The 14174-nt window shown below is 46.2% G+C and overlaps 1 protein-coding gene across 2 annotated transcripts in view; it reads left to right on the plus strand.

Annotated features, from left to right (window-relative positions):
- PRKCB (protein kinase C beta) overlaps positions 1-13739 on the plus strand; it is a 235662-nt gene extending 221923 nt beyond the window's left edge. The window contains exon 17 of one of the 2 annotated variants that reach the window (XM_070955146.1): positions 11210-13739. In XM_070955146.1, the coding sequence (XP_070811247.1) occupies positions 11210-11362 (153 nt within the window). In that variant the 3' untranslated portion in view covers positions 11363-13739. Of the gene's footprint in view, positions 1-5612; positions 7672-11209 lie in introns of those variants that run through there. The other variant, XM_070955145.1, reaches the window with a different exon arrangement.
- The last annotated feature ends 435 nt before the right edge of the window (positions 13740-14174 follow it).

A 14174-nucleotide genomic window follows, 5' to 3' on the forward strand; every position in this document is an offset into this window, starting at 1 on the left:
GCTACCAGCTTGTTGCAATATTTTCAGGATCAGACTCAATAATGATAATAAGAGTTAGAGGTTTAAATATATTTCTCTTTAATTATAACAGGCATTCTATATTCACTGAATATTCACAGATAGAAGCAAGGAAAATGGTGAAGGTGGCTCCTTATATATACAAGGGGTGGAGCCAAGAATGGGAGTGGTGAATTATGAATACATTAGGAACCAAAGAATAAGTTAACCCCCGATGTCCCATATATACATTATTTACACATTAGGGAATAAGGCATTTACATCTCACAAGGATATTGCAAAATCTCCATTCCCACCCCACTCTGGGGCCAGCCAGAGGTGACATTTTCCAGTTCTCTGAACTACACAAAATTTTCGCTACCGGTTCTCCAGAACCTGCTGGATTTCAGCCCTGCTTTGCCCCTCTTCTGGTGCAAAGCTGGGAGGGCTGTTCTTTATACTGCACCATTGCCTTCATGTAGCATTATGGCTTCCTGGTTACCTTGGAGATCAAATAGCAGGTCAGACTGTTGAGTCCGTTCCAGGACTGGACCACCAAAATCTGACCACCTCTCACATGTTGCAAAACAAGGAACCCAGTTCCAGGCTTTCTGATTGCCTCCAATCTCTAATGCAAATGAACTTCATGTAATTATCCCTGCGTTTCTCAAAATGTACATCAGGAGAGGGGAGAGATTTAATTCAGCTTCCTGTGCACTTAAAAATAGAATCATTCCGGCTTCTTCCCTGACTTGGTTGGTTTCCATGGTTGGTGGATTTCGGCATACACCTCCGCCTTTCTCCAGAGCTCTGGTGACTGGTGGGGCCACCCAGGAGCCAAGGATGACTCTACCCCTGGGTAAACCGTGGGGGTGGCTGGGTGTTGGATTTTTGTCAGGCAAATCTCCAATGGAAAGGTGGGGGGGGGCAAGTAGTGAGTCCCTTATCAGTCATAATGGGCTTAGAGATCACATCATAGAGACGGAGGTGCCAGTTCCTTCTCTCTGGCTAGGAGAGGAGAGATTCGTGTTTTCTGGGACTCCTGTGGAAAGACATTTTGAGCATGGGTATCTTTTGTTTCATACAGAAGAGCAGCTTTTTCAAAAGATGATGCTAAAAGAAGTACTGTTTAAAAATAACAAGAGGAGGTATAGATAGCTATATTATAATGTAAATCGTTTTACGTAGTCAATAATTAGAAGACTTTTAAATGCATTTTTCTTCAGAAGGCAAGTACGCCCAATTCAGCAGGGCTGTGAGCTTTTCAGTGCCAAACGTGGGGCAGGTTTGATGCTTGGCTCCTCCTGCACCTGGGGAAGTGAAGGGACTCTTCCTTCCTTTCCAAACGGAGCTGCTTCCTGGTGGCCTTGGGGTCGCTGCAACACTGAGCACAATGAGAGACCAAAGAATGCGCAAAAGAATTTCCCTGCATTGTGTTGGCAATTCTGACAACCTTCTTCTTTTGTCACCCCACATTGAAGAGGCCGACAGAAGGAATGTAGTGGTTGGAAGAATGCCTTGGTTGGCAGTTTTGCCTCAGTACCATCTGGCCTATATGTTCTCTGGCAGACGATCCGAATAGGCAGGCCTTCCTGTTGCACGGAAGATGTGTGTGCACACAGATGTTCCTCTTCCAGGCTTTTCTCCTAAAAACAGGGTCAAGGAAAAGCCAGAGCCCCTTGCCAGGAAACGTTGATGTGGAATCCTTGGTGCTCTCTGAGCTTGGTGGTTTCTTGCAGATGTTTCATTACCCAACTAGGTAACATCATCAGTGCTAGTGGGGAGTGGTGTTTGCTCTCTGTTATAACAACCCATTCAGACAAAATAAAACCAAACAGTAAACAACAGCCTAATCAAGCAGCCACTGAGAACACTAATCAACACCAACAGTCAGTTGTAAATAAACGGAGAGGAAACCCCATTCCCTTCTAGCACTGATGGTGTTACTTAGATGGATAATGAAATGTCTGCAAGCAAACCACCGAGCTCAGAGAGCACCAAGGACCCTACAGTTCAACTCTGAACTACAAATATTCTATTGGTGCTGAAATTGCCATCCTGTGTCTTGAAGAAAGACAAGGAAGCCTCTCTGGAACCAGACTCTGCTCATCTTTGTGTGCACTAAAATGCTGTATTTGAATTTGGAAATATGGGACAGGTAGAAGGATGCCTCGCTACTGAAAATGTTCTAATCCTGGAGAGAGAAGAGGGGGAAAGGAAGTAAGGAAATTAGATTGTCCAGAAAATGTGGTAAGAAATCACCATAATATGAGTGGAAGGGAATGTTGTGTTTCTTGGTTCTGTTCCCACCACTCCCACCCACCCACCCCCTCCATGCCCCCTTGTTTGCCTTCTTGTCGACTGGAGTCCTGGTTGTGTTTGTAGCTGCTTCCCTCAAAGGGAATTCCAGAAGGGAGTCTCTGAAGGGGTGCTGGTTTGGCTGGGCTGGGAGATGGCAAGCAGGCTGACTGGTGAGGAGGCAGTGACCCTGTTTCAGGATGTAGTTCTCCTGTGATTAGCCTCTTCTTGGAATCTGGGCGGTGAACTTTTGTGTAGTTGTTGTGGCCCAAAAGCTCAGAGCAGCATCACCTTTCTCCAGTCAGCAACTGTGAGGGCCTAAAGAGGTTGGACAGTTTGCAAAAGTTAGTCTTGAATGTCTGTGGAGATTCTCAGGTCATAGTTGTCCCAAGGGTACTTTTTCCAAAAGGCAGCTGGACTTCCTTGGTTTTGTCTTTGAAAACGTTTCGCTTCTCATCCAAGAATGAGGATCCATCTCTTTTTCTCGAAGAGAACCTAAGAAGCTCCTTGGATGGGAAGCAAAATGTTTTCAAAGACAAAACCAAGGAAGTCCAGCTGCCCTTTGGAAAAAAGCATTTTTGAATCAGCCTTGGATGATTTCAACTCCTACCGCTCAGTTTACGGATGATGCAAATCCATTTGTCTCAGCAAATGACAGCTCAGAAGCCATCAAGGGGGCTTGAAAAGAGTCCATGAAGAGCCGCCACCGAGGCTGAGTGAGCTTTCAAGCTGTGTACATGAGCAGGGAAGAGGGAAGCTTTGAAGCTCCACTTTTTTCCTCGGAAACCTCATGCCAAGCAAGGGAAGCTCTGGAGCTGCTTTGATCAAAGCAGCCACGAATGAAGAGCCCATCATTGTGAGGCCAGCAGGACTGACTGGCAAGCTTTTACTCGGCACAGCCCTTCAAATGCGGCTCTGTCTCTTCCATTTGTGGCTTCCTGTCTTGGCTTCCAAGGTATGATCTGGAGGCTGGACAATCTGACCACTGGAATGGTGGATTACAGAATCCCAGCTGGGGGAAACCAAGTCAAAAGCTTCAACTTCTTCTCCAGCAAGTAAAAGAAGGGAATGGGTGGGTCACTCTTTTTATGTTGCCAGGTGGCGTCAAGACTGCTTGAGCTGATATTCTCATTGTGTTTGGCTGATTGCACTTGAATTCTTCTAGGAAGGATTCTGGGTTCAAACCAGGCATCGCCCTATGTGGGAATTTTCTCTGTCCTTTTAAAAAGCTGCCAGGTGAAAATACTGCTGCCTTGATTTTTATTGATTTGATTTGATATGATTTGATTGCTTATTTGTTCCCTATGACTATCATTAAGTGTTGTACCTTATGATTCTTGACGAATGTATCTTTTCTTTTATGTACACTGAGAGCATATGCACCAAGACAAATTCCTTGTTTGTCCAACCACACTTGGCCAATAAAGAATTCTGTTCTATTCTATTGTCTTGCCAGAAGGTTGTAACAGACCCCCAAAAGGGGAGCAGACTCAGAGACTGGACTACCATCTGTCAGAAATGGTGTAGGGTCTCCTCCTTGGGTGGGGGGATTGGACTAGATCAGGGGTCTCCAACCTTGGCAATGTTAAGCCTGGAGGACTTCAACTCCCAGAATTCCCCAGCCAGCAAAGCTGGGAGTTGAAATCCTGAGTTCAACTTCTGGGAGTTGAAATCCTCCAGGCTTAATGTTACCAAGGTTGGAGACCCCTGGACTAGATGACCTATAAGGTCCCTCCCAACTCTGTTAATCTGTTAAATCTGTTAAAATCACAATTGCAGTGTAATGTTGAGTTTGAATTGTGGACTAGAATGCAGACCTTGTCTGGCCACAGAAACCTAAAGCCCATTTCCAGAGTGACAGAGAGGTTTTCAGCATCTTGTTGCGCTGGAAAAGTTTTAGGCCGGAATCCAATTCACATTATTTATGTCTGATTTTCTGGATCAGGGAGTCTTTACCTGTAGGCAGCCCTGCATCGGTTTGCTAGAGTAGCATTTCCTTCCTTCTTGCCTCTTTTTCTCTGGACCCTCCCAGGGCCCTCATTGGGTGCATTTGCAACATTCTCCAGGGTTTTGTGACTGACAAGTGTTTATGGCTTGGTTCTTAAACAGATCTGGTCAAATGGGATTCCCACCATTTGCCTTCAGTTGCCAGGCAAAAAAATTCTCCTGTGTTTTCCTACCAGTTGTTATTCCGTTTATAAAGGCAAATTTGGAATGTCTTTCAAAGCAAAAGGGGGGTGGGGTGTCAGAGAAATTCTTGCTCTTACTAATGACAAGAGGGAGAAGAGATGGGTATAAACAGGCTCTTCTTCTCTGTGCAATCATTTCCTAACAGATTTTTTAGCTTCTAATATTTTTTTCTTCCCTTCAATTGTGTCTGATTTTTGGAGACTGCCTGGACAAGTCTCTGCCGTTTTCTTGGCAAGGTTTTTCCGAAGTGCTTTGCCAGAGCCTCCTTCTTACAGACGAGTGAAAGTGACTGGCCCAAGGTCACACAGCTGGCTTTGCGCCCAAGGTGGGACTAGAACTCCCTGCCTCCCGGTTTCTAACCTGATGCCTTAAACTCCATTGAATCCCGAAGAAAGACATCAGGGTGGCCCTTCTCCCACCGAGGCACCAAATTCAGCACGGTTGCGATGCTGCCTTTCCCTGAAGAAATGGCTGCAGAATTTTTCATTTCAGAAAAATTGTCCGCTCAATTTCTTTATGCTTTTTCAATGTCAAAAGACCCTCGCTGTTCACAGTGGGCTTGCATGCAGATAAAAGAGGAAAACCCCCGCCCCTGGTGCTCAATGCCTGGCGTCCCGTGTGAAGCGGCTGCAGCCCTGGCTGAAACTCCCTGGGGGTCCTGTGCATGGGAAGCCCTGGCGAACTGGGCAGCAGCGTGGGATAGAAGTCCAAGGCAGCCTTTATTTGTTTTCTGAGCAGCCAGAGAAGCTCTGCATGTAGCAGCCTTGCATGTGTCTGGCAGAGCCTTGCAAGTAATTGCCTCGCCATCCATTCTCCTCCTGCAATTACTTGCTGAGGCCAGCCGAGAGTCGTCCCCAGCTTCCCATCCATGACTTCAGTGACTCTGGGTTGCTCCCTGCTGCCACCGGGGCCATAAGGATTTTGCATTGGTTCTTTTCGGTTCTCTTATTTTGCTCATGAGGAATGACTTGCCTGCAGCCCAGATTGCGGGGCGGGGGTGGGGGTGGGGGTGGTTGGCAAGGCTGCAAGAGGGACATAACAAGCTGCATCCAACTTTTTTGCATTCAGGTTTTTTTCCTTTGCTCCTTTTGCCACCTGCCATGAGTTCTTTTCTTCCCCTTTCATAGTGCGGACGCAATGCTGAAAACTTCGACCGGTTTTTCACCCGCCATCCACCTGTCTTAACTCCACCTGACCAGGAAGTCATCAGGAACATTGACCAATCAGAATTTGAAGGCTTTTCCTTTCTTAACTCTGAGTTTTTTAAGCCTGAAGTCAAGAGCTAAGTAGACCATCCTCCCCCTCCCCCCCCCATCCCCACCCCTTGCACACCCATGGCCATCTCCATTTGGTCCCGGCTGCTGTGTGGTGGCACCCTCTGTTGCAACCATTAGCTGTCATGCTTTGGATATATATATTTTTTTTCTTTTGTGGTGATACTGGAATGACCATCCTTCAAAGACTTGAGCTGCAACTGAGTGTGGTTGCATCTGTGGCACAGGGAAGAGAAAGAGCAACTGAAGGGTTATGGCTGTGAGTCTATAAAGATCAGGTCCTCTTGGAGGCTTAGCAGGAGACAAGCGTTGGAAAGACCCACTTCCTTTAAAGTTAGCGAAATGCCTCTGGATCTTGAGCACCTGTTGATGGCGCTCTCCTCTTCTCCACCACCCCACTCGGCTTCTTCCCAAGGAAGCAGTTGGCAAAAGGAGTGGACGTGCTCTGGCTTTGCAAGATGCGACTTGGCTCAGCTCCTTGGTCCCTTGCTTAGAGGATGCTGCCTCCTGGTCTTCTCGCTTCACTTTGATGTGCAGCCCATCTGCACAGAGAGACAATTCTCTGTTATTTCCATGGCACCTGCAAAAATCACAATGACTCAGAACTGGCTGCCAGAGGCCTTCAGGTACAGCCTGCGTTTAGTTCCCCAAATGTCAGGGAATCCGTGAAGCCTGTCAGTAGATGTTCATACTCCAGGATGTTTATTATTCTTATTCCCAGAAATCCTAGGGGATTGAGATGGGGGACCAGGACGGTCTCCAGACCCTTTGAAGGAAGTCATGCCAGTTAGATGGGGTGAGGGAGGCAGAAGCAGGCAGCTTCTGTCCCCATGTGGGCCATGTTTGAAGTTTACACAGCTGTCCTCCTATGGAGGGGGCTCCATAGGAATTCCACCATCAGTTATTGCCATTTCTCATGTTCTTCTTAACTATTCTGTTTATTTGCATTAATAAATTCACACATAAAAGAAGTCCTGGAACTGGATCTGGCCTTCCCAAGGCTAACTGAAAATCATAAGCAGCACACAGAGACAAACGCTCTCTGGTCTCCCCCAGCCATGCTGACAACATCATTGTAGATAGCCAGGAAGGTTTCCTGGGGGAATCCCTGGATGGTCCCAGCATGAAAGAGAGTGGCTCCCAAGAGTCTCAGGTGGAAGAAAACAGCCTCCTCTTGAGGATAATGATACTTCCTGGCTGGTTCAGTTCAGAGAAAAACGGGCACCTGAAAGGATGGAGAAGCGCTGCCAACATTGGACCAAGTGACCCGGCACAGTAGAAGGTGGGATTCGGTGTTTCTGGAGAGTGGAGAAGAGGGAACCCCAGGCTTTGTGGGGACACGGCTCCAGGGGAGGGAAAGGGAAGAGGCCAGGAAGGTCCTCCAGAGCCAGTCAGAACTGAGAAGCCCTGGTTTGGTTTTCAGTGCTAGAAGAGAGGAAAATGAGAAGGTTCCCATGGAGAGGGGGAATTGGCTGCTGGAACTGAGTTTATGGAGCAACTTCTGCTTTTGATTTTTCTTTTTTTAGCTCAGGTTGCCTTGCCCAGGCACATTTCAGCAAAACGTCATCACTTTGTCTCAGGAGTCCCCAACCTGGCCATCAAAATTTCCATCTTGGAGTCAATGGTCAACCTTGTATCTACCATTCCATGTTAGTTTTTATGTTTAATTCGTATCAACCCTGTGTGGCACCTTTGCAAGTATTTTGGGGGAGGGGGGTGCCGTTTGTCCAGCTGCCAAATTAACAAATTCCATATGTCCCACCGTGCTTTATCTGTGTCAAAAATTTAGTATTTTACTAAAATTAAGCTGATATTTAAAATCCAAAAAGTTTGTGTGTAATTTGACTGACGCTGTAAAATATTTTTGTTTTGGCTAATATTCTTCATAGAATAAGAAATATTTTCTGTTGGAATTTGAAGTTGTCTGTGTTTTTGAGAAAAAGAAAGAAAGAAAAAGGAAAGAAAGAAAGAAAGAAAGAAAGAAAGAAAGAAAGAAAGAAAGAAAGAAAGAAAGAAAGAAAGAAAGAAAGAAAGATCCTTTAAAGTTTGGATTATGCATACCTTTCTCTTTTGTTCTTTCCCACATCATGCTTGTGGGGTGTAGAACTACCAGTTTGATTTTGAGTTGTTTATGTTATGCCAACTTTTTTTCCAGAAACAGTTATAAAATAAAAAGTAAATCTTATTTTGAGGAAACCTCAATTTATTCTAAAACAGGTCTTCAACGAGAAGGGAATAATTTGAAAGCAAAATCTCTGCTCAGAAGTTCAAATCTGATAGCATTAACAGTTACATTACATTTATTACTTTTTAGAAACCATTAGGGCCCAAACTGTTGAACTTGATATGTGAAAACTTCAAAATGAACTTTCAGCAAGGTTTAGGATCCTTCCTTAGAAATATATGTTAACCTCAATTTTTTATAAAAGAAAGGAATAAAGCCTTCTGTAAAAATTTGAAATTTCAGGTATGAGTGTTTTTAGTTCCAACTCTACAAAATATTAGGTAATCTGCATCAGAGTGTTAAAAATTCTGAATAGAAAACCCCAGAATTTTTCTATGATTCTTTAGGGTTCTTGCATTGAGCAGGGATTGAACTCTATTCCCAAAATGCTACCCTCTAACTCAAAATTTAAAATCTACCACCATTGAGTTGATGGTTTGGTTTCCTCCAGACCTTCAGGGAGAGCAATACAAGACCCGTGTAGTAGCACTTACCTGGAGAATGTGGGTCTTGGAGATAAAAGTTTAACATTCCAACTCCACAGAAATGGAGCCCTCAATCAACTCAGGACTCGGGAATTTAAGCAATTGAAAATTGCATCATCAGAGTCCGTGACGAGATGTGATGGCTATGTGGGATAGTTGTCCAAGCGTCCACCACTGGAGATGGCATGACCTTGACTTCTTCCCAAATATTCCGATGGTGCCTAAGGAAAGCAGGAGGGCTGCTCTTTTCTCAGCCCAAATGATGAAGGTGCCTCCAGTTTTCTCTGATGCTTACAAACAACACAACTTTCCTTTACTGGCTCTTTCAAAGCCCACAGCAATTTTTCTGTGGGAGGCCTTGGCCAAGGTCCCACACCTGCCCGAAAGCTTCTCTGTCACATCAGGCGGCATGTGGTCATCCCATGACTCATCATCAGCCCACAGCTTTGCTCGGAGCCAGCTGTCCTTTTGGGCAATTAGAAAGGGTTCCTGGAAGAGAGAAAGCAGGAGAGAGATGGAAATAACAAATTGTGCTTCTCCACACTTCCCATTGAGTGACTGTGAGAAAAAACATGGGGAAGGTTACCCAGGAGAACACACACATTCCTTGTAACCCTTCTAAGGAAACAGGTGAAACATAGTTTTCAGTTCATTTTCCTTCCGGCTTCTTCATGTCCACATGATTTCATCAGTAACTGTCTTTACCTTTCAGTAATAACTGACACAACCACCTACAATAACAAGGGGCCACTGTCTTCTGGTTCTTTGGCCTAGAGCAGTGTTTCTCAACCTTGGAAGCTTGAAGATGGGTGGACTTCAACTCCCAGAATCCCCCAGCCAGCAGCTGGCTGGGGCATTCTGGGAGTTGAAGTCCACCCATCTTCAAGCTACAAGGTTGAGAAACACTGGCCTAGAGTAACCTTGCCCAGTCTCGGGCCATGGATTGCAACTCCCCTGGCCCTTTTGTCATGATGAGACTCTGTCCAACACATTTGACTAGCACCAGATTGTGGAGGATTCTCCTAGGTGGAGCAAGGGTGAGGTAGAAAGCTTCAGGACCTCCCATAGTTGAGCTGAAGGGGGATTTTCCCTTTCCTACAGCTGTATGCTTGTTTCCATACCAATGTTCAAAGCAAAATGGGGGTCTGTGTTGCTCAGCAGAGTCTATGACCGGGATGGCGAAACTATGGCACACGTGCCACAGGTGGCACACGTAGCCATATTGGTGGGCACACGAGCGTTGCGCTAGCTCAGCTCCAGCACGCATGTGCATGCTGGCCAGCTGATTTTTGGGCCTTCTGGGCCCAACGGAAGTCAGCAAATGGACCGTTTCCAGCCTCCAGAGGGCCTCCAGGGAGGTGGGGAAGGCTGTTTTTGCCCTCCCCAGGCTCCTAGAAAGCCTCTGGAGCCTGGGGAGGGCAAAAGACGGGCCTACTGTGCCCACCATGCCATCACATGCCAAAAGCAGGGGGAGCATGGGGGGGGGGTCGTGCACGTGTGCGTGGGGGGGGCAGGGCGCATAGAATTATGGGCACGCACGCGCGCAACCACCCCACACTCCCCCAGCTTTTGGCACGCGATAGCAAAAAGGTTAGCCATCACTGGTCTATGACAATTCGCTTCGGCCAACTCGCCACAGCCAGTTCACCACAGGTCAACTCGCCACAGGACAAAAGTTACATAATGTCGAAGAAATGGTGGAATAGAATCATTGAAGAAAGGATGCAAAAGGAGGGGCAAAATAAAATGTGAATGACAAAAATCCAAATATTTTTTTATTTATTTTAAATAATTAAATTGAATGATTAAATTGTCCTGCAGTTAATTGGCCATAAAAACCAGTGGAGGCCTGAAAGAGGCCACTTTTTGTGGGCTTAATTTCCAGGCTCTTTCATGGGGAGGCTGGAAAGTCAGCCTTTCATCGTTGCCCTATGAAAATCAGCCGGTGGAACTCAAGAGCTGCTCTTGGTCTTTGGATGCAACGCTGCGGACGAGGCTAGATAATAAATCAGATTTCATTTTATTGGCCTTTCAGTTTAATTCACATGGAATGTAGCTAGTGTGGCTTCATCTTTTTTTTTTCTTCCATTGCATTCAAATCTAACCAACTTTGAGCAATCTCTTGGAGGCACTCTGTGTCCAGAGACGCAGGGCATATGACTTGGCATCATGTAGGCAGGATTTGTATCTTTACCTACAAAGAATGGGGATTTCGCTAACTGTTACATAAACGGCTATTCTCGGGTTGCTCAATTCTCACCTCTGCATTTGGTTCATATCATGTGAGCCCCACAACGTTGTTCTGGCCCTCTGAACTTGAAAGGGGAACAAGCAGTTGTGTCTTCCTCACAGCCCCTGTGGCTCCTCACGCTGCTCCTGAATTCAGGCAGTTCTCAGCTTGGTTGCAGGGGAGTCCACCCGAGGGCCCCACTTGCTGAGGGCATCTGCAGGGTGGAGCCACTCAGCAAATGGAGCCCCTTCCTCCATTCCGTTGCTGCTGCCACCACCGCCGCATCTGGGTTGGGCCCCTGGCTGTTCTGGAAGCCTTGTGGTGGCTTCCTCCTGCACCAGCAGAGTCTCTGTGTAAGTACTGATCTGGAGAGGTGCTCCTAGCCAGGCAACGGCAGTGGGACCCCCTCACCCTTCCCCAGCACTTGGGTGATGTGGCCCCTTTTGCTGGGGGCTCCTCCTTGTGCCTTCCCTCGCACTGCTTTTAATTCTTTTGCTTTTTCATCCAACAGAAAGACAAGCACGACACTTCCAACTTCGATAAGGAGTTCACAAGACAGCCTGTGGAACTCACGCCCACGGACAAACTCTTCATCATGAATTTGGACCAGAACGAGTTTGCAGGCTTCTCCTACACTAATCCTGAGTTTGTCATTCACGTTTAGGCCACCTGGCAAATATTCCTACTGTTGTATTCGTAGGGCTGAACTCCAGGTTGCTCTGTGTGTGTGTGTGTGTGTGTGTGTGTGTGTGTGTGTGTGTGTGTGTGAATGTATGCCTGAACCCACCCCACGCTCACTCTCATGGTCTTTAGTCTTCCGGGGCTGATGGTGCACACGATCCCAGGTAGGAGCCGAGGTGGCTGATGGTTTTCAGTGTCCCTTCCTCTTTGTATGCGCAAATGGTAGAGACACCCTGATCCACAGAGGGACTCCCACTGGTTCTAGGTAAAGAGCGGCTGGCATTCTCAGAATCTCTAGCCAGTGTATTTCTGTCTGATTTCAAGACTCTGGCCTCAAAGTAGGAGACTTACTTCTGTCTTTGTATTTTGCAATTTTTCTGAACTGAAACCCTGATTCTTTTTGTGTCTTGGAATGCTAAGCATGCTTCATAGCCTCCACATGTATGCTTGCAACTGTGACCCCATATTATTGTTTGGTTGTTGTTCCAAGGTGTCCAAGAGTCCAAAAAATCAACATGGTGGCCACAACCATGGGATCAAAGCCCTCCCCCCCTTTACATTATGCACTATATTCACACACACACACACACACACACACACAGCAGACAACCCTGTTGTTCAGGCCAGAAACAAACCTTCTGTTGGTGTAGAGAACTTTGTGTCCTAAAGTTGTTTCTAAAATGACTGTCTCCCTCTTTAGTGGCTGTGAACACACCTTTAGCGCCAAATTTCCTTCCCACCACTAATTAATACAGTTGATGGGTTTACTTGTTGTGTAGCTTAGGGCTCTGCTGCTTTGGGGGCAGGAGAAAAAAGCCCAAAAGGAGAAAATAAATAATAAGAGGGCATTTAAATGTCATTAGGGTAATTTGCAGTCTTTGGTTAAATTTGGCTTTTAAAAACAAGCTTTTGTTTATGTTATTATTTATTTGTTTCAGTTTTGAGGCTGCCCCACTCCACAGTTACTCTGGGCAGTTTATAATGTAAAAATTAAAACAAATAGATGTATATCAAAGAAAAAAAATGCAGCTGACCAGAAGATACTATCTCAACCCCTAGGGCTCAGCCACCATCCTAGCCCACGAGCTCTTTAACAATTTGCAGCATCCAATTTCAAAGGATGGGAGGGGTCCTGATCTCCTGGGGGGGGGAGATCCTATTCCACAAGACTGAAATGGTCTTAATCATTCTGAAAGAATTAGCCAAATCCCACCCACCCACCCACCCCAACTCCTTTGTTGGTGACTTGAGCATATGGTAGAAAGTGTGTTCATTGGAGACGGACAGCACATTTGGGATGATTTTATCTGATATAACCTGAATCTCGGTTCTGACTAATTTCTCCAGGCATCTGAAACTACACAAACTCTTTCCAAGGTCTGCGTTTTCCACAATTGGTCACCCCAAACCATATGTGTTCTCTCCAAGTGCCGTCTTTAGAATCTTGCCAGTATTTGTATTACTTGGTACCAACATTCTTCACGGCTGAAAAATGCCAATGTGCCCAAAGAGGAAGGCAGGCGTCTCTGAAAAAAAAAATATTTTATTTGTGATGTGTTCAAATGACAAATTGCAGGCTGTTTTTCCTAGAGTGCCTTCTTGTTTTGTTTGTTTGTTTGACTGATGTTGAAGTTCACTTCTGATGCAAAGGCTTAATGTTCTGTGTATGTCAGAAATAGATTTCTTGTAAATATTCTGGGAAGATCGTTCTGCTCTGCCTCCTTCCACTAAAGCTATGGAGAAACAAGGGTTTTTCTTCACCACCTCAGTGAGGGCCAGGGCAAGAGAAAACTTCTGAAGTTGGACAACCTGATCCCAGGGAAGTTAAGGAGGAGGACTTATGGGCCACGAGGATGGCAGGTTGGCCAGAAAATTGGACTGGGATGGCAGCTTCAGTTTTGGGACTCTCCTTTTGCAACCAGTTGCCCTCGAAGACCACACCATGAGCCCATCTCCCCAGCACCACTACCCTTTGGCAATAATCCATTGAAGAGAGTATGGCATAATTCACTTGAATACCTGTAAGAAGATCTCAGAATTGGGGGGTGCAGGGATGAGTGACAGGTGCAGCCCAAAGGGAGGCAATGCCAGTCCTTGGCAGGCAGAGTCCGCCTTCCTGCTCTTGACAAAAGAGGTGATGGAGCAGCTCCAGCCTCCTGCCTCCACCAGCCCTTCAGAGATGCTCTTGGGAGAGAAAGGAAACCAGCTGCCAAGGGAACCAGGATACCGGTCGGGGTTGGCCAGGCTCTGCGGCCACTTCAGCACCCGTGTGATTTTTTTTTTCACAAGTTTCACATTTTGCCTGAAGCCACCTTGAATTCTTCTATGTAGATATTCTTGATTTGGGGAGCATGTACCATATTTTCAAATATATTACTGTGGAGTTAAACACTTTGGTGGATGTGGGTGGCTTCTTGTTTCCATTCTTTCTTATGTTAAAATGTCAGCACACTGTATTTTGAAACTCCGGCAAGGCGTTCAAATGTGGATGAGTTTGGCAGCACCTACGAATGGTGGGCTCCTTCCTCAGCTGCTGCCTTCCTTCCTTCCGAGGAGAAAGCTTTGGGCCAGAGCCTTGGGGCGCAAAGGAACAGACTAAAAGTTTTGGAAGCTAAAAGCCCAGTGACACGCTCTTTCACTCGGATGGATGTTTGTAGAAATGAGACCCACAGATTCCAGGCAGGCCCCTCTTATCAGATCTTGGCTGCCTTTCCAGGGCTCCCCAAATTTCAAGGAGAGGGTTCAGTTTAATCAGGACAAGAACCCTAAACCTGCCGGCCAGGGAATTCTGGGAG

This window comes from Pituophis catenifer, unplaced genomic scaffold (assembly GCF_029215685.1).
Source record: "Pituophis catenifer annectens isolate HBS135680 unplaced genomic scaffold, rPitCat1.0.hap2 SCAF_16, whole genome shotgun sequence".
NCBI classification, from domain to species: domain Eukaryota; kingdom Metazoa; phylum Chordata; class Lepidosauria; order Squamata; family Colubridae; genus Pituophis; species Pituophis catenifer.